Below are 24,321 nucleotides of genomic sequence, written 5' to 3' on the forward strand. Positions count from 1 at the left end.
GGCAGTTATCGAGTTGTTCTGCTGTAGGAGGCAAGCAGGTTGTTAGGTTTGCTTGGATGTCATGCATTAGTTTGGTTCTTTTTATCATATAGTAGCATATAAAGGTGGAGGGTTAGTGACTGATACGTTAAGATGGCATATAATGCAGAGGTGATCTGATGCAAGGTCATGGGATACCAGGGAGGACCGCATAATGTTATCATCAGGTCTATGAAGAATCCACTCTAAAATTTGACCATGTTTATGGGTGGGTTGGTTAACTGACAGTTTGACGTTGAAAACATTAATGGAATCTATGAGTTTTGATGTGTTTGGGTTTCCGGGACAGTCAAAGTGAAAACTGAAGTCTCCAAGAATAATCAGGTTGCCACCTATCGAATTTCCATACTCCAGGAGATTCTGAAACTGCTCCAAAAAGAGAGATTCAGTCAGCTTGTTTTTCCTACTAGGAGGAGGGCAGTATAGGCAGAAAAAATGGACTGACCTTTGCTCCAGTGTGAGTGTGGTTTGGACTCGTTCAAACGATGTGTGGTCGAAACTGAATGTTGTCGTATGGTTAAGACGTTTGATCATGGAGTTATTTGTGATGACAGCAATTTCACCTCCGCGAGAGTTACGAGGGAACGATCTGATGGAGTAACCAGTGGATGGTAGATCCGTACACTTGGGCTCATCGCATGATGTTTTTAGCCATGTTTCTGTCAGGAAAAAGACGTCAATATTCTGGTCGTTGATAAAATTAACAATTTCTGTGCGCTTTTCCGGTGGTCCTCCTGATTGGGCATTGAATAATGCAATGCGCAGAGGTATTCCATGGATAGCTGACACAAAGGTTGACGAATTAATAGGAATTTGAATTAGGTTATCTAAATTAATGGTCGAATTTTTCAATTGTTGAGCCTGATAGGGTATAAGGGAGATAACTGGAATTATTCTCCCTGTTCTACGCCGGCCAGCTTTGAAACAACGTTTCTTTATTCGCAGCTGTTTACATTTAGATAATGATAAATGTAGTCCCAGTTCTTTTATTCTAGAACACAATGTAGTGTGGAGAGCCAAGGAGTGATCATTTAAAGCAATTAATGAGGGTCCATCATAGTATCAATGGGTTGACTGGCGCGCATCACGTGATGGCGGTTTGTTCAAAAGCAGTGAAGCAATATATCTGCCACAAAAGAAGACATCTGTGGTGTGAAAACACTACTACTTATCCCACACTCCTGCAAACGAATTGTTCCGACATTTACATCAGAGGTTATCAAAGCTTTACGCGGGCTACTGGTAGGCAGCGAGCTCCTTTTCAGGCTATCTGCGGAAAGGTTGCAATAGGTAGCAAATGGTATAATCAACATTAGGAAAGATCATGAAGTGGTCCGCCGAGACCCCTAGCAATGTTTATGTGGTATGTGACAAAACGTATGAAAACTACTAATCCACACTACCGATATATACTGCCCTACTTTTGAATCCGACAACATTATCCGATTTTGACAATGTGACTGGAGGACGGCTGACGCAAGTGAGATAAGATACGTTTGCACATTGACTCACATGATATTTCTATATGTAAATAACACCTTTCTCGTGAAACAAAAGTTTAGTATGATATGGCTCAGCGGTCGCTGCAGCGTATCTACAGAGGTAGGAAGAAACCACTGTTTGGTTCGGAATTTCCTGGTCGATGATACCAAAAATCAGTTGATCGTTCCACATGTGATATGTATATATCAAATTTGCCAGGGCAAAGTCACAATGGTTGTTGTAACTTTGGAACAGGTTTGACTGCTTATACGCACAGGCTTCATAAACTTCAATGATCTGGCAATCCCTGCAGCAAGGGATATATCTTGAATTGAAGCGATACCTAATACTTAGCAAAATATATGTGTTTCATGTGAATATTTTATCAGTGTGTTTCAGAAACCTGCTATCTAAGCATTTACTTTATGACAATGTTGTGAATATTATTCTTCATCTGAAAAATAAACTCTGAATTTGTTGTTACTTGTTGCTCATTATTTCATGATATATAATTTACGAAGAGCTGCACCGATCTAGTAATATACAAGTTTGTGAGTCCTCCCTATCTGGTTGCAAGATTGACAAGACAGTTATGAGGACTCACCAAAAGTTGATCTATTAAACAGCTTATAAGACGCTGCAGCACACGAAAACGTCAGTTCCCTACGATTACAAAAGAAACGCATAATCAATAATAATGGTCAGCATTATAATTTATATTTTAGTAGGCATATTTGAAAATGCAGTAGATTAGATAAGCGTATTACATACGGTTCAATTGAAGTCTCTTGTACGTTAGTTGTTACCCCTCCTGTGACTATAAAATCTTCATTGTCTTGAGTGTCCGAGGATTTATCAATTTTTTTCAGCCATTCCTCAGTTTTGCTCCTCCAAATGCATACAAGTCTAAAAAAGGATGTTATTATAATTTAATATACTCATACTCAGAGGCATCGATTTGCAAGAATTTCAGAAATGTTTTCTTATACACAGATCTCTCTATGCATTTTTGTAACACATGTATAATAAGAATATAATTGCTTGCAAACAGAAGAACAAAATTACTGTTTGTTATTATAAGTAGAAGATAGAGTGCATGAAAGTGCTTTAGTGACCATTATAGCAATATTTCTCTGGTACGTTCTGACTGTATATCCAGCTATTGAGTTGTAATTATATTTGCTAGCGATCATTACTTAACTCGCATATTTTATAATCCGTTTAGATTGTAATGGGGAGTATAAATTTATAATCACGTGCACCAGTGCCTATAATATAACTTGTACGGTCAAGTTGGATGATGGATTGTCTTGTGTTCTCATTCTTATTAACTAACTAATTTCGACGTGGGCGAGCAAGTAAGGGTCAAAATTGGTCAGTAAGACTGTCTGTCAGCAGCGATATGTATTGTACATTTTATTTTATTTTAAATTTGCATGGAGAAGCTTTTGTTTTTAGTTTTATGTTTTTATTTTAATTTTCAAATTTTGTTTTTAAAAAAGTTTATTTATGTTTTTACACTTTTATAATTTAAAACATTTGTTTCAATTTTTTCTTAAATTTATTTTCGTTTTAAAGTCTATATCTTTTCAATTCAATTACAAGATTCTATTTTTAATTATTGCATTTTTTATTTCTTCAGATTTTTGTTCAGAATGGTCTGTGGTCTCTTCTCAATTCCGTTCCAGTTTAGCAATTTCACAGCGACATTTCATATTTCGCCATATTTGTTATAAAATATTTTTTTTTAAAAAAGACCCATGTGACCCGGACCCATACAACGAACTACCTAATCCGAAATCTGCTCCATATGCATATGAAACGCTAGGTCACAAATATTTAAAAATAAAAATATAACTCATTTTTGTACCTTTTAACCTTGAAACCTTCCTAGACACCATTCTAGGAAGCCAAAAATACTAAAACAATATTATAATCCCATATCAACCTATGTACAAGTTTGGTGATTGTTCAATCTGAAGTGGAGAAGGAGATAAAAAGACTGATTCCCCCACAAAGTTAGTATATCAATAAAAACATATTTCTCAAGAAAGAACAATTTAGGTCATAACATTATAGATTTTGACCGTTTCTGCAAAATGTGACTTTATACTCAATATATTAGCATCAGCTCTATTAGACAATCATGCTGAAGACAGACAGACATAACATAACTATTTTCGAATTACAGGTGTACGTAAGTCTGAGAAATTAGAGAAAAACAGAGACAGATAGACTAGATCATTACTGCTGCCAATGTTGTTTGTCTTCTTTCTCTTTCTTCATTTGTTCTTTGTAGTGTTTGACTTTCTCGATTTTGCTGAATAATGATAAAATTAATGTCATACAACGTAAAAATTAAGGGGAATTCATAGGCCTTTAAATGAAATTATGTACTAGAACCGTGCATTTAAGTATTAGAGTATGAATGAGCTTGAAAACAAACAAGTAAATAAAAACATTACACATAATATAAACGACACAAAAATCATATATCAAGGTATGTAGAAACGTACTAAAAAGTTCTCGAATTTTTTAATTACTTCATTTCTAAATATCATGTGTTTTCTTTGTTACCCGATTTGTAAACAAAATTAATTTCTTAATATTGTTCAATTATTTTCGAGATAACAGGTGCCCCTTAAGAAGAAATGCTATATCATATGGCAATATGTGCTTTGAAGTAATCAAGATATGCTTGTAAACACAGGGCTATAAACACATTGATCAAGATATGCAGTATTCAACATGTTAGTAGTAAATTTGCACAGTGAAAATAATTTATTTTGTCATCTTTGTCATTGTTTGTGACACATGTTAAAATCTTTTGGAACGTCATACATTGTTCTGGAGAGAACGGTCACTTTTGACGGGATTTAATCTTTAAAGAGCGTATCGGTTTAAAAATGATAACTGCACGTGCGTCTAAATTTCAATCATATCAGTTGAATATGGTTTGCGACGTTCGAATATTTAGGAATATACGATTATTAAAAACAAATATTCTTAACTAAACGTGGAGAACCGTGATATTTCAATGCTTGACTATTTGTCATTTTTGTTTTGGGGGGTCAAAATAGAATTGTATTTGATGAGTAATGTAAGTTAATGAAATTTAGTATATTTTGAATTTGAAGAATCGACTTGTGTGAACTTTGTCAAGAGCAATCAGGGACAGGAAAAGTGAGCAACAAATGATTTAGAGCAACATCTCACACACAAGTTGTTAACTACAAGACAATATTTATCACCTATTTCTCATCAAAAATATTTGATATAGCTATAACGACAACGAGCTTTCGACTTTTAAGTCGGTTTCCCACATTCGCATTGATTATTTGCCAACTGTATATTTTACTAAACACAAAGAAAATGAAAGAGCTTCTATAATGGAATGGCTATATTAGAAAGATGACAAATGATTCGTATACTAAACAAATTAGAAAAGCACATACTTTGGCAATACAATATTCCATAATTCACAAAGTTTATTGGACGTTTCTAGCGTAGGAGGGCACAATAAAATCGGCAATGTTTGACAATAGAATATAAATAATAACATACCGACCAATATGTGGTCTGTATCAGACAGTATACGAACTTGTCTGTGTCGGACAAGGGAGAAAACTTACATCCGCTTTCAGATTGGTAAATATGAGTGGAAGATACCACAGTAAAACCTGAGCCTCCAGACTACAGGAGAGAAAATATGTTACTTCACGTTTTGCATGATAGTCAAGTTTCCTTCTCCTAATTTGCGTCGGTCGTTGTTGGTAGGCAACACGTGGTCAGTGGCAAGATTCTGTTACTTCTAAGGACAAGGGGTGAAATGCACAGGTTGCTGGACCTGATTAAGCAAGTTAGGATTTTGGCTTCCACTAATAGGTCTAGTTTCTTTTGGTACAATTTTCTTCACAAACTGCATAAGCTATCTACATTTTGGTAAGGGTACAGCTATGTTGATTTTGAGGCTGAAAGGTGAATGCTACAGGATATAAAATTCTTATTCCAACAACTTCACTTTCCTGGAGTTTCCATACTTAAAACATTGCAGCTTCAGCTCGATTGACCTAGACATTGCACGACTTTACCTGACAATTAACATATTGCTGCCGTTTTACTCTTGTAATCTACATATAAATATAACGATAATATGATTCCATCGATCTGAAATTGTGCACAAGTTTGAATACATTGGCTTAAAAGAAGAATAATATACATGTACATCGTCAGTTACCCGATCTACAGCTACAAAATTATAAGTATGCTTTCCAACATTTGGTTTCAATGTGTTTACTTTAAATGGTACGTGCAATAAATTTCGCGGTAACAGATTGCTGTTTTCCAGTTAGTGTGGGTGGTAAGTCCTAATCCATGTCCTGTTATTTTCATCCAATGATCTTAATGAGACTCCGTGATGATATCTTGATCATCTAGTGATATATCTCCGGAACCGTGGACTACCATTATTTTCACCTGCCGCATCCAAATTTGGTATATATAATGTCGTCGTAATTAATTAGTGCGTTGTCATTACCAAATTTCAGTGCTAGATTTTTAATTTATCGCTTAAATTTTTGGCGCTAACTTGCTCCATTTTCAGTCATGACTGATCTAAAATAAACTTAACAAGGTTTCGATTTGTAAAATATCTGACCAATCACAAATAACCCTTATCTGGCAGACTAGGTGTTTCTATGAATTGTATTTCCAAACAAGAAATATGACTAAATCTTTATCCCTTGGTTTACAGAAACCAGGAGTGGGCAAACATTACATACCAATCCGATTATACCTTTTATTCGATTTTCCCACAATAACACGTGTGTGGTGCTATCCAGTCCACGTAGGTTTCAGCTGTGTGTCTTCATTATCATACGTGACGAAGATGACATGTAAATACATTGTTAGTCTCTTTTCTTTTTCCTTGCGTTTTTAATGTGCAATAGGCGTAAAGGTCGTGCAAATGTAGGTTACTGATTGATTTCGAAACATTTCTCAAATGATTAGCACATACATTGTCGTTTACAAATAAGAGATCCCTTTCTTAAAGCTAATCCTTGTTCATTACTGCTCCGGACAATGCATATATGTACAGGCCTACAAATCCATTTCACCAATTCTCACACTATATTTCATTTCTTTTTCTTAGCCAACAAATACAGTATTTTTGTCGAAAGGAAGTACAAAGCAACATAAATGTTAACGTGTTTACCGTATGGAACAGTTGATACTGCTCCAAACCCATATACTGTTATTGCTGTTTTCGATGCGGGATAGTTTTTGTATGAAGGTGGCTGGTAAAAGTTCGAAAATGCAGACATGATATCATGATATTTTCACCGCTTAAACTAGTTTATACGTTCATAATGCACGTAAAGAGAAACAACGAGATAGTATGGGAGCTGAAATAACGATAGTAACTGATGTTCGTTTGTACAATTTAGAGTAATTTTAATATTATACAGTTCTGTGATATTAAATATGTTCTATAAAAGTCAAAATCTTCTTCAATAATTTGAGATATCCATCAAAATTAACAAAAAAATGAATAAAATATTCAGTGGTCCAGTAGTGTTCTCCTTTAGGAGTAGGGGATGCTACCATGTAATATTATAGGTGGTACAGCACTGAAATGTCAGTTTGTTCCACTTTTGCAGTATACCTATGATCAGGTAATTGGCAGTATTTCTGTGTAACAAAATGACACAAGAAAGAACCCCATCCTCCGAAAAAGAGCAAACAGCCCCCCCCCCAAACAAAAAACAAAAACTAAACAGGATCAATGCAGAATGGTGTTCAAAAAAGGGATCTGGATATTAAAATTAAGACTTTACTAACTACTCAAGTACTTTCCACTATATTACTAATCTAGTAAATGATTTATCCCGTTACACGCCATGACCTTCAGCTTCTTTCTGCTATTTTCCCTTTTCGTGGGTTCTATAATATTCGCCCTGAGATTGGTCTAAGATAATGAAAGATTTTCTGTACCTTTTAACCTTTTTCTCTAGTTCTTCGACTTTTTGTTGCAAGATGTTGTCATCACTGAGAACAAAAAGGAACAAATATTTATGCTGCTTATTCGATGTTTTGTTTCTTTAATATAATCAGTCATGCATCTGTTTGAGGCAAAACATTTTTGTCACATACAATTTATATGATCAAAACAAAATTCCTCCTACTGTATTATACTTTATATAGACGTTATAATTTTGAGATTTTAAGTCATATTTCTTTAAATCCGTCCTTTTACTGAAGTTAATATTACAATTATTGATGATGATGTCCTTTGTAATAATATGTAATTTCTCGTTTGTTTCTTCAGATGACTATGAAGTAAAATCTCTCTATCATCTTATTTCTTTGAGATTTTGTATGTTCCTGCCTATTTCCATGCAAATTTACACGTTTGCAAGCATAAACATCAACAAATGCAATACATGTTCAAACTGGCACAGAGGGAGTGGGGTCGGAGAAAACGTTATACCTGGCGATGAGCTACATAAAGTCATTTACTAGCTGAAAAGCAAAGCAATACTCCCAGTAATCCAATGAAATAAAGATAAAGATTTCAAGGACCACATCTATTCTAATAGGGTAGATTCATGCCAGCTCCAGAAATCTGTTTCCGGCTTACGATCGCTCCAGTATGACAGAAAAAACAACAACATTGGGTTAAAATACAAATTATAATAAGCAAAGCAGCAGCAGCAGCCTTCTAATAAATACAACACGTAATGGGATGTTAGAATGTCACTAATAAAACAAAATCGGTTTATTATCGCGAGCAAAACAAACAAATAAACAAAACACATATACATTATGTTCCATACCTGCCGATGCATTCAAACAATGGTGGGGAGTAACACTGGATACAACACAAGAGAAAATAAGAATTTGAAAAAGCTTGCTAAACAGGCAAGAATTATCAATTCGAGAAAAATTGGATGCAAACTGAATAACGGTAGTTATCAAGATGCAGACAGACCAGACTTGAGCAAGTACCAAAAGCAAAGAACAAAATTGTGTATATAAAGACCTGAGGCAAATATTGTTAAGCTACACGAAGCTGCGAAGACAAAGAGCCTTTCATTGAATGAATAAAGAAAGAGGTTGGTGGCACAAATATTGAATAACAAAAATACATCTGAAACAAAAAATTACCTGAGGTTTATATTTTAGTCTTTTCTGCCTTAATGCATTCCTTGCAAAATTAGATTTATCACGGAATTAGAACGTATATACACAAGCAAACGAATAGCGGCGATCTGCACTAACAAGACTCACAAAACAATCCTAAAGCAGAGGAATCTTCAACATTAAAGGCTAACAAAACAACCATGTGTAAACGTTTAAACTTTGTTAGTGACCTTTTAGTATCTGCCATCGTGTTTAATGGAATACGATATCGATTGAACGTGCACACAAGTGCATTATGTTTAACTGCAACAATCTATACGTCTTCATTTTCTTCGCAACAGCAGCGTTGGAAAAGAAAATGTTAATGCCATGATTTAACATTAGAAAACATTAAAACATAATTTTGTATACCTTTGCTCGCTTATACATGCCGCATTTAGAACAAAAAGGTATACTTACTGCCTCAATTCTCTATCTTTAAAAGCATCTTTATTGGAAACTTCCTCATTATGTGTAGTTGACAAAACACTTATCTCCTCTTTGAAAGGTTCCTTACTGTCTACCGGATGTGCGCAATCTGTTGTCGACATGTTGTCCGGCCCAACTTGCTTACTTTCGTCATCTTTACCATGTCCACCAGATGTGGTTGTGGAAGTCATATCTTGAGATCTTGAGTTATAAGAGTAATGAAAATAATACAAGAAAACAAAAAGACTATTTGCATTGCACTATGAAGACTTGGAACACATGCTAGACAATATTCTGAGCAATTACGAAGCAGATATTTGGGTACATTTTGGGTACATTCAAGGATAAATATATCCTAGTGGTTAGATCATCCGCCTAGGATGCGGGAAGTCGCGGGATAAAACATGGGCCGAGTCATACCAAAGACTTTAGAAAATGGTACTAACAGCTGCCTTGCTAGACGCTCAACATTACGAGGATAGTGTTAGGATCTATGTTGACTTTAGAAGGTCATAGAAGACGTTCGTGGTTTTGGTCCTGTTTGTAAGTTATATATAGGTTGCTTACTAACGTTTTAGAAACTTTGAATGTACTCAATGAAAATTTGAATACGATTTTCATTGGAAAATGACCCATATCCCTGTACTTGCACTGTTTCTTAGGATTTATATAAGGACTGTTTACATTAAAATTATTCGTGTAACATATGTCTAGTGAAATCAGTCAGTTACAATGTAAACGAATTTATTTATTTAGATTATTCATAGGAATTACAAAGTGCTCATCGACTTAATCACTATAGTGGAATTACTGCGACTTCATTAAACGTCATTATGGATTATATAATTGTTATACAGCAAGGTAGTTGGATCGTTATGACGTTGAAAGTTACTGGCACATCATCACTTTCAAGATCGGATTTCATTCGGAACACCATTGAAATTCATTCAGAACACTATACTTTTGGACTTTTGAGAGATTTTTTAGGACTATTTGGCATTAAATTCACGATGTTATAGTTCCTTTTAAATCTGCATTGTGCATTCTAGGGAAATCAATTATTTGTTGACTTATACTAAAACTAAACTTTGTTCTGTTGGTCAGGTTAAGACCATAGAGTCGTAAATATATATATAGACCCAACAGGAGATTTTGATGGAGCACTAATACATATCATAAGCATGAGTAAAATACCCCATGAGTTTATTTCTATATTGGTATAGGCAGATATTCAACCTAAAACCAATTTCAGTATTAACCCTAAAGACAAAAAATGACTCGACATATCTCGAACACATCAAAGTTTAAACAATATTGAAAATGTATAATCATTTTTCCCCAAGAAAGTTAAATATTGGTGATGGGAATAGTTTCGTTTAATTAATGATACAAGCTGGACAGCACTCACAAGTGTGTATGGTTTATTTCCTTTTATGTATCAACTGATTCTATACTCCGTAGGTATTCAGTCGTTTAGATCATATATATATATATCAACACTAAAATGCACCCTTATGTTCCAACTAAGAATTGTACAGCTACTTTACATGCCTCACTCTGCATTCAGACGGCGCTGTCGGAAAAGCCTTATTTTTGCACCCATCACATTTTAAAATACCATACACCTTGATATAAAACCTGGCTTTAAAACAATCCTTATTCAGCAAGTAGCAGACAGCATGTAACGAGTATGGCAATAGCACGTTCATTGTTGTCAGAACCTCAGTATGCGAATGGCCTCCCACCTATGGAACCTCCACAAAGACAAGGTAATTATTTCTCAATATCGAATTGGTCGTACTTTAGCACAAAGTTAGTTTATAAATAACAACAAATTTCTCAGCAATAAGTTTGATTACCGCATTATAGATTTAGACAGTTTCTGTAAAATTGATATTTATATCTGATATATCAGCATCCGCTCTTACAGAAAAAAAAACAAGATAGATAGATAGATAGATAGATAGATTTGCGGAATCGCATGCGTGACAAAGTCTGTGTAGGAGTTAAACAATACAAACAAGAAATATATTGACTGAACCAGTACTGTTGTAAATGTTGTTTTTTCGGTTTCTTCCGCAATCTGTTATGGCGTTTTACTTTCTGGGTTTGGTTGAATAATGATAAAACATAATATCTTAATGTGAAGTACATTAACTTGTGTGGCATAATCATACGATTGAAATGAAAATAAGTGCGACTTCAAAAACAAATAAACAAACAAACATATTCGATAATATGAACGATATAAACATCATTTATGAGAGTCTTTAAAAACGTTATCAAACATACTTGATTTCTTATTAAATTGTATCATCATATACCTTCTTTGTGTCCCTTCTTATCCCATTTGTGAACGAAATTATTTTCTTAATATGGCTTTAACGTCTCAGCAATAATTGGTACCCTTTTCGACGAAATGATAGATCATATGGCAACATATACTTTAATAGCGTCACCAAGAAAACATTTATGAATAAAGCGAGACTGTTCCACAAGTTCAAGGTAAATGTGTCGATTGAATATTATTTTTTTTTCTTCTCATTTTTAATTTGTTTGGGGTGCATTTTACAATCTTTTGAATACATCATACTTCCTTTCGGATAAAACAGTTTTGATTGAATTTTATAACACGTGTGACAATTTAAAAATGTTCACAGTGCGTGCTTATACAACTTTAAATCGAATAAGTTGCGCATGGTTTGCGACTTTCACATTTTTAGGAATATTCAATGACAAAGCACAAATATTCTCAACTAAATGTGGACCATATAAATATTTCACTGTTAGACAACTTTACATTTTTGTTTTCTTGCAGCACGTACTCCGTCCTGTACGAGAAGAATGATGGACCATGTAATATTTGCTAACATAGTTTTATGATTGTTAAATTTCCGGTCAGTCGAATTATTGAAAACTAATTTGAAATTATTATAGAACATACAATCATCATAGCACTATATAAGATCAGAAAATAAATAAACTATATTTAACAATTACACATCTGATAAAATATAAATTTCCCAGCCCAAGTGTTCAATTTAAGCCATGTTTTACACTGTGTAAATACCAAATAATTCAGCACGAATTCCGAAATGTTGCAAAACGCAGTGATGCTTTTCGACAAAAGTTGTTAAACTAAAAATGTTTGAAGCAATATTTTACTTTGAACAGCAAATTAGTATTATGTTTCTTTTTATTTTTATTATTTGTTTTCATTTTGTTTGTTTTGCATCCATTTGCACACATTTATTATCAAGAGCAATTGGCAACAATAAATGTTAACAGTAAATATTTTCAGTCATCATTTCACATGCAAAATGTTAAATAAATGTCCATATTTTTTACAGATCTTTAATGAAAAAAGAACAGCATTGCTTATAGCTGTATAAATATTGAGTTTTCTACTTTTGAGTTGCTTTTCCATCTTTGCCTTGATTTTCTACCAATTGTTTATTTTAAACAGAAGCAAAGTAAATAAAGCAATTTTTATAACATTATGTCCATATTACAATAGTTTAGAAAGATGACAAGTGATTAAATTACTAAACAAATTTAAAAAGCACTAACTGCAGCAATACCATATTGTATGATCCACAAATGTCTTTTCGAAATTTAAAATGCTGGAGGGCGCAATGAAATCGGTATTGCGGGAAAATGCAAGATATAAAAATCACATACAGACGACTATCTAATCTTACACAAAGCAATCTGTATGGGACAATGAAGAAATTCTGGTCAGCTGTCTGACTGGCAATACGAATGGAGGAAATCACAGCAAACCATAGGCTGCCAGATCACAGGAGCTGAGCATGTGGCTTTACATTTTGCATGATAATCAAGTTTCCTTGACCTACGTTGCATCCGTCTTTCCTGGGAGGTAGCACCCGGACAATGGCAACTTTCTGTTAATTCTGCGGCCAAGAAATAACATTGCTTAGGTCGCTGGACCAGAATTTGAAAGTTTGGATTTCGGCTTTCAGTATTAAGTTTAGTCTCTTTAATACAATTTTGATACCAAAACTGCATAGGCTGTCTACTTTTCGGCAAGGGCACAGCTATGTTGATTTTAATAATGAAAGGTGAATAGTACTGCAGATCAAATTGTAATTCCGATGGTTTCACGTTCCTGGAGTTACCACTCCAAACACTTTGCCAAGTCAGCTAGTTTAACCTACACAATCTTTACCTCATGGTTAACAGGAAGCAGCCCCTGCTCAAGTGTAGTCCACATATAAGGTTAACGATACTATTGTTTTCATCAATCTGAATGAAGGTGTCTAAATTTTGCACAAGTTTTAATATATTGGTTGTAATGCAGTGTAATGTACATTTACATCGTCTCTTATCTGCTTTACTTCTAAATACATATAAAGTAATGTTTTCTAAGTGTTGATTTGGTGTTTTTAGTTAAAATAGTACGTTGAACAAATCTCGCATAGCAGACTGCTATTTTTTATTTATTGTGAGCGGTAAGTTCTAATCCATGTGCTTTCTATTTTGATCGAAAGATCTCAGTTGAGACTACGTGATGGTATCTTCATTATCTTGTGATCTATCTCCGGAACGTGGAATGCCAGTATATCGTAATTAATTATTACGCTGTCAATATTAAATTACATAGCTAGTTTTTTAAATGTATTTCTTAACTATTTGGATGATACATTGCTCATTTTTATTCATGATTGATGAAAAATAAAATTAATAAGCTTTGTATTATATTAATCTTATTTCTAATGAATGATGCTGCTCAGTGTTATCAATTGGTCTACATAGACCTAAATTGTATAACAGGTACATACCAATTGGTATGTGATTCTATATTTTATTATATTTCCCCATAATACCACCTGTATTGTGCAATCCAGTCCTGGAAGTTTCCACCAATATGTGAAATATTGAAGGCTCTATAGCCAAAGTTTGCCTTTCGGTATTACCTTTTGTACATAAAGCGCTTGTCATCTTTGCTCTTATCATAATAAAGTCACATAAGTATGTACACTGCTGTTGACTTTTGTTTCTATAATGTGCAACAGATATAAAAGCCATGCAAATGTAGGCCACTAATTCAATGATAAAAGCAAATAAAACTTAGCATATACTTAGCATTTACTCTTTCGTTTACAACGAAGTGATACATGTTTTCCATTTGGTTTTACTTAGCAATTTCATTTTGAAAAGGGGTAAAAACTCTTATAAATCTAACTCTTGTTCCTTAGTTCTCTTGACAAACATATATGCACATGCCTAAAAATCCATGTCACCGATTCTGAAAACCTAATTTTCATTACTTTTATTACTCAGCAAATATGAATATATTTTGGATTAGAATAAACAAAAAAGCAACTGAAATGTTCTTGCCCTTATCAGAAGGAACGTGAAATAGCGCTCATAACCTTGTACTTTGAGCTATGTTTTCGATACGGGATAACACCGATATAAATGATTGAGAAAAGGTTGAAAATGTAGTCATGAGATCATAACATTTCCACAGCTAAAACCAGTCTGTGTTATCTTGATGCACTTGAAGAGAAGCAGTGTGAAGACTTTGGGGCTGAAATAACAATAGTAACGGGTGCTCGTTTGTATAATTTAGGGTACTGATATTTTAATACTGCAAAGCTCTGAAATGTGAAATATGTTCTATAAAAGTCAAATTGGTCCTCAATAATTAGAGATGTCCATGAATGTAAAAATGAACAAAATATTCAGTGGTCCAGTAGTGTTTTCGTACAGGAGTAGGGGATGTTAAAACGCAAAAGTATAGGCAGTTCAGCATTATACTCTCAATATGCTCCAGCCATCAGTTTTACTAAGATCGAGGGACTTTTTGGTAATTCTGTTTAAGAAAAGAAGACAACAATCTAAGAAATAAATGAAACATAAATCATAATCGATCAGAATGGTTATCGAATTGGGAGCATTCAAATTAAAAATTTACTAACTGCATAAATGTTTCCCCAACATTAACAATCTAGTAAAATCTCTGTCTCTTCACAAAAGATGATTAGGTTTTAAGCTTTTCTCGGTATGTTCTAGTTCATGTGTTTGTTCATATACTCCCATAGTTTGGTCAAAAATAATTAATGTCTTTCTGTACCTTCCCACTTTCTTCTCTATTTCTTCGTCGTTTGGATGCAAGCTGTTATCGCTGAAAAAATAAAGAGAAGAACAATAGGTTCATATGATGCATATTTGAGCCTTTTTCTGAGTTGCTATTTGGTACAAAACATCTTTGTCATATATAACTTATATGATGAAAACACAATTCCATCTGCTGTATGATACCTTGTAAAGACGTTATAATACTGAGTTTTTAAATATAGTAATTCTTTAAATCATTCCTTTCATTGAAATTATTATCAATATTATTTTTATTATTTATGTTGTTATTTTTTAATCATGTATAACTTCCCGTTTGTTTCTTCTCAATACTATAAAGTTAAACTCTCCATTATCTTCCTTCTTTTAGATCTTCTTTTATGTGCCTACCTACATTTAGGCAGGTTTGTATGTTTGCAAGAAACAAAATGAAAGTAAGTCAATACATATTCAAACTAGGACAGACACAATGAGAGCGAGGGAGAAACGTTATAGCTTTCAGCGAGTCGCGTAATGATGTGCGCTAGACGAAAAATAAAACGCAGTAATCTCAGCAATCTAATAAAACAAAGTAAAATACTCCAAGAACCGCTTCCATTAGTGTTAACAAAGTAGATTTAGGACAGCTGCATAACCCTATTTATGGCTTACTATCTCACCAGTATGAAAGACGTAACAATGGATTTAAATACAAAATATAGGTAAAGCAACGACGACAGCGTTCTAATAAGTACGAACCGTGAAAGGAAGTTAGAATCTCGTTAATAAAACGAAAACAATTCACGTTGGCGAGAAAACTAAAAACAGAATGTTCCATACCTACTTTTGCATTTCTCAAAGTAGCTGAGGAACAACAATTGAAAGAAAGCAAGTCTAATGACTTGAGGAAAGAAGAAATTGGCAAAGGATACGCTCAACAACAAAGACTTCATATTCGTGAAAACAAATGCATATTGGACAACAGTAGAGATCAAGATGTCGACGAACAAGACTTTGGCAAGTATTATAAACAAAAGACAAAACTGGACATAACGACCTGGAGTAAACATTGTTATGACGTAAGGAGGTCAAAAGCCGTTCATACAATGAATAAAGAAAGAGTTGGGTCGGATAGATATTGGGTTACGTTTTCCTGCCCGCGATTACGTAAGTCAGGAACAAAGGAATGGGTTAGCACCCTGTGTATGTAGACCCTGCGTCCATCGTAGCGATTCGTGTGTGTACAAGAGCCCACATCGTTAGGTGTCAAAACTAACATATAGACGTTGGAAGCTTTGTTCTAAGAACAAAGGACCCTCGATGCTGTTGTAAATCTCCCCGCTTTGACAGATGCCCTGAGGCTCGTCTGTTAATCTAGACCGACTGGGGGAGAAGTGATATCCAATCGGAACTGAGGAAGGGTGGGGCCATCAATTCGAACCAGAATTTAACAGTCATTTGGGCTGGGAGCGAATTAGTCATTGTGAAGCATCGTGCTGAGAAGTTGTAGCAATAACTCCGAGGACCACTCGTGAATTGGCGGGAAAAAGAAACCTTGGTACATTCAAGGACAGAAAGCTTCGTAAAGGTCAGTGTGTTATTTGCTCGATTGTTGCAGAATGTTACGGCATTGTAATTTGTAATCATGTGCAGTATGTATATTTACTTACTAGAATTGTTAGTACGTAGAATTACCTTTGTATTGTTTAATTTACATGCGTACTTGAGAAATATGATATGATTATGTAGACTGCTAGCTCGTAGTCAGAATTAATATTGTAATTCGCTATCTGGTTACTTCGTGGTAAACTAGTGTATTTATTTATGTGATATTCTAGATTTTGCAATTGTTGAATTAAATTGTAACTTTGGAAATGGTTGCAGTGTGTAAATTTAAATAATATGTATATTTGAATATTTGTGTACAGTTGTGGGAGTGTAATGTACAGAAATGCGTCTGATTGTTGTGATATTGTTCAGAATAATGAGATTAAGAATATATTGATGTGACACAAGTTAGTGATGTCTGTATGATAAGTAGGATACCGCTCTTTATTGCAACGTTGTTTTCTATAAGAACGTGTGTGGTTTTCGATGTGCACGAATGCGTGACCAAAGATGTAGATAGCCTTTATCTGATGATTGATTGTTGATTTAGTGTGAACGAGATGGCTAACGAAACATGCTAACGTCCTTGTGTTTTTCACAGGAAGCTTTTGGGGACAGAACTACCGGTTAGTTAGGTACCAAGTCTCAGAAAGACAGGATAGAACAAGGCATTAGGTAGAGAACAAGCCTAGTTCCTGGAGAAAGTGAGAGAGAAGGGGGAGGAGAAAAGGAGACAAGGAGAGTACAGGAAGAATCGGAGTACGGAGAACGCCGGAAGGAGGAAAGGAATTGGCAGAGTAGAGCACAGATGAGTAGAAACCAAGTACAGGGGAAAGCCATCTCACACTATAATCACGTAATGAAATAGGTTGTTACATGGTCGAGAGGAAGAAGATTGGTTGAGAAATTAATATCGTTTTAAATCGTATTAAATTATTATTCCTTTGAATTTCACCTTTGTGTTCTTAATAATTTATTTGTCGGTATTGCTGACTGGGGGCTCGGAGCTGTATCTCTCTCTATCACTAATTTCACTTCCTACAAACGAGCCAGGGTGGGAATTCCATAGTAATTCAAAAATATATTGGGAGCACCCCACCCCAACTCCTAACAGAACGTTCGTTCGTAGAACCCGACATATTGAAAAAGAAAAAAGACACCAGACTGTCCGAAAAAATATTTAGCACAGTTTTATGTTTAAGTCTTATTGCCGTAAAGTATTCTTTGCAAAATTATATTTACAATGGAATTACAGAGTATATAAATAAGCAAACGAAAAGCTGTGTCCTGGACTGACAAAATAAGACTCCCAAATTAAACAATCTTAAAGCAGTGGAAGCTTCAACACTAAAGGCTCACAAAACACCCAAGTGTACAAGCTTAAACATTACTTATTAGTGATCTTTGAGTATTTGCAACCGTAGTTCGAGGATTCGATAACAGTTAGACGTGCACTTATTATGGACGATTTTTGTATTCAAGCGCATTACATTTAGCTGTACCTTTTTCTGTCCTCGTGTCCCTCTCAACAAAATCCCTCTAAAACAAAATGCTAATGTCATGATTTAACCTTAGAAAACATCGAAACATCATTTACGTATACCTTTATTCACTTATATATCAGGTATTTTGTATAAAATGCATACTTACTTATACATTTTGTATACAGTGCATACTTACTGCTTCAAGTCTGTATCTTTAGAAACTAGACAATATTGCAAGACCATACTCTGAGCAATTACGAAGCATATATTGGGTACAGTCAAGGCTACTGTGCCGTTTATATATATATATATATATATATATATATATATATATATATATATATATATATATATACTGGTGTTACCTCTTTTATGTAATGTCTTATCCAGTTTAAATATTACTGCATTCTCTAAACAAAACAAATTGGTCGGTAACCCAAATTCAATGTCATTGGAATTACTTTTCTTTCAGAAACGGTCACCGGAAACTAAGATATGAAGCAAGCAAGCTAAGGCCGTTGAAATAAGTAAGAATTATAGAAATATTATATTTACAAAATTATAGTTAGTATGTAAAAGTGTGCGTGTAGAATTTGGTAGGGCAGAAATACATATCATAACATGGGTTTTTGCTGTTGTTTTTCGTTTTAGGAAATATTTCAGCAAACGATAGGCTGCACAGGGCAGCCAGTAGAACTGGTGGACGAAGAACCTGGCAAAATCCCGATAAGAATCTTCTACCCATGGGAAGCTTCTGGCATCCTTTCTAACATACCCACATTAGATGCTTGATTAGCATCTGCACTGACAATCCCCATAAATATCAACTGTTTCCTATATATATATATATATATATATATATATATATATATATATATATATATATATACGTTAACCGTTGATCATGAAGATTCATGTATTATCCTCACCATTCCTTTATTTTGTCTTTTTATCCTTCGCTGATCGTGAACCACTTTGTATTCATCATTCATTTACCGCGTGACCTTTTTGTGGCGCTATCTAGCTTACTTAGCTGGTGCGTTGTAAATATCCTAGTTAGTCAATCATCATCTGCATTCAAAGACGGAGACATTACTACAGAGGTGTAGAATGTGTGTTTATTTAATGTTGTATATCTAGAAGTAGCAAGTAGCAGTATAAAACCATAATACTTATTTTCACCTCGAGAGGTTTAGATATTTTCCTGCACGCGATAGCTCCGTCAGACCTATAATCAAAGGGCATATTTTAATAAAACACAACACTATTCACTTGCTTATAAAATGGCACTTTCTTTTCAAAGGACTTATATTCAAACTAATTAATTAAGCAGTCGCTTGCTTCGCGTATCCTTAAATGAGAGATACAAAGACAACGTCGCAGCATTTCAAGCCGGTATGAATATGTTGAAAATATAGCTTACCTTGAACACGGAAGGTTTAACGGTTTCCATATGACATCACGTGATGAACGCCGTCGGATTCCAGGAAGTAAATCTCTCTCTCTCTCTCTCTCTCTGCTTTACCTAAGACTCCTCTGCATAAGCATCACGTATTATTTATGACTGGGTCAAGAATGGTGGTATATCGGAAAGAAATTCGCAAATAAATTACTAAACACTGACCTTTAGGATTTTTTACACCTGTGCTTGATTGACCATATATCGTCAGTCTGAATGAAACGTTGGACAATAATCATAATTTTATTACAGAATAGCACTCAAATGAATTAACAAATGCATTAAATACTTTACTGGCGAGGTTTTCTGAGAGGGTAGTGGTTGGAAGTTGAGAGAAATCGATTAGCGAGGCCGTTGTGTGCAAGAAAGTACAAAGCCAACGTGGTGGGAGGGAGCATGGGGGATAGACGAAGTAATTAACTAGTATATTGCGCTTTAATCACCGCCTGATGATAGATCCAGCATCATCCTTGTCTAAGTGATCAGTGCATTTGGAATAGAAGGCGTCGGCTGGATTCTCTCGGCTAATACGTGTTAACGATGTATCAGTAAGACTCTCGCTGTGTGTGTGTGTGTGTGATTTGGATTTTTAATGTAGCTTTAAGCAATTTTGAAGTCATATCGCTACAATATATGCAGTGTGGCAGTTTATAGTGATGTCTAGCACTGAGGCATCATGCCGCAGACCTGTAGCACCATGTCACACCCAGTCACATTATCCTGACACCAGGTCTACCAGTCCTAAAGCTAACCTCAGAACGCTGAGCGCCAACTGCTAGTAGCATTTTTGTATGTCTTTGGTATGACTCGACCGGGATTCGAACCAGCCACCTGCTGCATCCGAGGCGAACGCTGTAACCGCTTAGGCCAACGGACTGGTCCCAGGGAGAGTAACCTTAATAATTCGCTAAAATTTATAACGTCATTTAGATAGATTTATGGCATTTCAATTGATTGTTTTATTCCTATGATTATGACGTTCAGTGGCAGGATTAAAAATATTAAGAATAAGCAAATCATTTCATAGCTTTGCAAAACAATAACGTGCCTACACTATACGATTTCATTACGCGAAGCACACATTATTTCAACGCAACTATTCATTAATTTTAATATTTTGTCCTCTGACAGTGTGGGTGGGGAGGATAGGTAATTAATGCTTCATTGTTCAGGTGAGTATTAAAACTGAAGAGATGCATGCGATTAGCTCCAACCCTTTTCATTATACAGTAAGATAAGTTTCCCATTGCTAGTCCTTAAGTTCTCGTGGTACTAATGGCATGAAAAAATGGGAACCAGTCTGGAAATGGGTGAAGATAAAATAGAGTATATATGGATTTGGTTGGCTAGGACTGGTTGATAATGAAAGCTAGAATTAGCAAAAAAGAATCTTATGGAGAGCTTATCCTAGTTTTAACTGGAAAAAATAGAGATAATTTATTGACGTAATATCGGTCCTTTAGCTAAGAAAGCCTGTTAGTGCCACGTCGAAATCAACTTTTCTCTAATTATTACGATTTAGAATATTGTAATTACGACTTACTGTCTCTTAATTACGAGTTAGCCATCTCGTAATAACGACTTACTTTCTATGCATTTATATGTTTATGTAAGTAGGCAGATCAGTGTAGTGAGTGAAAGAATAAAAGTGTTCCCAATTATAGCACATGATTGCATGTTAGCGCACATGACTAGCCCGACCCTATCCTCCTTTCTCTCAACACAATCTATCAGAAGTCTTCATAGAGAGCATACGAAGTTTTCAGAGAGAACAGTTGTGAAACTCTCTTTTTGATGTAGCAATACGAGTCCCTGCTATAAAAAAAAATGTCACAGAAAAGCAACAAACTTTGTCAACTCCAACAAATAATTTATTCTCTAGACTACCAACTGAAAGTGAAAAAAGAGCTTGCGGTATTGCCAAATCCCAAAATAATCCTCGAATTCTAAACAAAAGTCCTAATAATTTAAAGTTCTGAACAAACAACATTGTGCCTGTGGGGGCCTGTATTGTGTTTTTAAACCAACCTTCTTTTGTTCAAACAGTAATGTTATTCCAGGTGGTTTGGACTCACTATAAATACAAGCCTATATTTCCAAGCATGTTACCAGAGCACTTTTGTATCTCCATATAAACATCACTTGAATTAAATAATTTGAAGAAATAAAGTCCTGCCCAAATAAACTACTCGTCACAACAATAATACAAAATGATTCTGCTAAATCTTAAAGCACGCATGAATAATCCTTCCAGTGACAAGATTATATAGTCCTCTACTTGACCTCAGGTCACAATTAACATTTTCTATAAAACAAATTACCTAATGGAAAATAACTATAGAGAAAGTTCTCAATGTTTACAAAAGTAAAATGTTAGTTATTATTAGAAAGTCTGTTACTAAAAGTATAATATATACCCTTCGCAATGTCAGGTACACCTGCTCGGTGTGTAAAAATAAGTACAAATTAGCTATTGTTTCAATATTTAAACATGATTGGAATCTGTCATAAAAAAAAGTTCATGAGTGGAAGAATGTCTTAATATCCATAATTATTGTATGGTCTGTTATCATTATTCTCACACTTACATAATTGTATCTTTCCCCAAAGCATTCTTCCTCTTTTCTAAACAGCAGAAATTGTGCAAAACTACAAGATGAATCCATTTAATCCCATCTTTTCGAAAACAAGCAAAATCGTTTTCTTGAAAAGGCTGTATTTTTTGTCCCATTTTGATGTAATTTAAAAAACAATGATTTAATTCTTCATTCTCTGTCCGTTTAAAAACGTTTTTAAAAGAAAAGAAAGAAGACTAATCCAGCTCATACCTCTTTTTTTCTGAATGGATGTTTGTTCGGATTAGAGATGTTAGCCTAAGATTTGCAAATCTCGGAGTGTGTTACGCTGAAACTTACACAAAAATGTTACTATCACAGTAACTCATAAACGAATGAACGGTTGATAGATGGAGATATTGGGGATTTTTTTTTTTTGTATTCTTTTGCATGTGTTACAATAGATGCTAGTGATTGTTTAAGGCACTTATTGGTAGTTGTCAAGAATTTCTGAAATATGTATAGGAATGGGTTTTGCGAAAGAAGTGGATTATTTACATCGGCTCTTGGAAAATTATTCTAAGCAAATAAATACATTAAATAATTAAAAGTTAAATGTGGTGGAAGTCTTATAAATGTAAACTTCTCTTGCTTTTGTAGAACGTTATGTAAGATTAAAATTCCGTTTCTCCTGTAAACATTCCAGCGCCAGATTTCCCGGTCGTCACCATAAAAATTAATAACTGACAGTGGAATATTAGCAACTGCGTAGCCTCCCTCGCTTGTCATTCGGAACCACCCCTCTCATGATTCTTCAAAACAAATTCTGCCTTGGATATACGCCGCCGAAGTTGCAGAAAACTGGTTTAACATTGCTCGCCTGAAATTTTTCCTAAAATAAAAATAACTCCAATCTAATCAGATCATCTCGGCTATTTTACTGTTGGATCGACTGTATGATTGACGAGGTGTTACGAATGAAAAGTTCGAAGAGGCTAGAATGGTAACTATTAACCTACATTCAAGTTGATATACGTAGGATTGACATCTAATGTGAGAAATAAATAGTTTAGCGTATGACGTTATAGCAGAACATTCCGACGAGCCAATAATATGCGTCAGACAACCAGCCAAGGAAATTGACAGACGAGAGAGAGAGAGAGAGAGAGAGAGAAAGAGAGAAAGAGATGAATGCACATACCGCTTTTATTAAATCAAAGACAACATCCAGACATATAGATACAAATAAATTAGTTATTGATGTCCCTAAACTGACTCAGTTATTTTTAGGTTTGGTCACCGCGCACTAGCACAAATGTATATAATATTACTTAAGTATATACAAATAAATTAGTTGTTGATGTCCCTAAAATGACTCAGATAAATTCTACTGCTGCCAGCAGCACTTAATTTGGATAGATCCATATGCATTGCAGTTATTGGGTGCCGATATCGACTACATACAAAGCTATATGTTGCCTTACTGTATAATTTACAGTTCCATTTGTTTCAAATTTGTACTGCCAGTTAATATTCAAATTAGTCCCAGTTAAGTACGATATTCAACGTTTCTGTTAATGGTAAAGACTTTACCGCATTGGATGAAACTGACTATGGAGACGGGTAACTACATATTGCGACGGATACGTCGTGCACTGACCATGTCATAAGTAGATGCATATAAGATGACGGGAAAGACAAGAGCCTTTCCTAACAGACACCAATGTTGAAAAATGTGCTGTGTTAGAAAGATAATGTTTGGCATTAATTACTGCATAAAAAAGTATTTAACTACCATCAAGATTAATTAAAACATATATGAATACTTCGGACAAATTTGATTACAAGAACAAATAATGATCTATAGAATTATTAATTATTCAAAATTGATAGTCAGTTTTTGCAAAGAGAGTGTGAATGGAGGGGAAGGAGGGATCTTTGATGCAGTGTGTCATTCAATACTTTTTCGTTCAGGTAAACAATACAGTTTTATTCTCACCAG

The 24,321-nt window shown here is 34.6% G+C and overlaps 1 protein-coding gene across 1 annotated transcript in view; it reads right to left on the reverse strand.

Moving 5' to 3' along the window:
* LOC149798029 (uncharacterized) overlaps positions 1-24,321 on the reverse strand; it is a 77,777-nt gene that overhangs the window by 31,789 nt on the left and 21,667 nt on the right. The window contains exons 2-6 of the mRNA XM_089963117.1: positions 15,233-15,283; positions 9,124-9,333; positions 7,516-7,569; positions 3,770-3,841; positions 2,293-2,427 (exon numbers count right to left, since the gene is read on the reverse strand). Coding sequence (XP_089819243.1) covers positions 2,293-2,427; positions 3,770-3,841; positions 7,516-7,569; positions 9,124-9,323 — 461 coding nt within the window. The 5' untranslated portion in view covers positions 9,324-9,333; positions 15,233-15,283. The remainder of the gene's footprint in view (positions 1-2,292; positions 2,428-3,769; positions 3,842-7,515; positions 7,570-9,123; positions 9,334-15,232; positions 15,284-24,321) is intronic.

This window comes from Sinohyriopsis cumingii, chromosome 6 (assembly GCF_028554795.1).
Source record: "Sinohyriopsis cumingii isolate HCF-2022 chromosome 6, ASM2855479v2, whole genome shotgun sequence".
In the NCBI taxonomy this organism is placed as follows: domain Eukaryota; kingdom Metazoa; phylum Mollusca; class Bivalvia; order Unionida; family Unionidae; genus Sinohyriopsis; species Sinohyriopsis cumingii.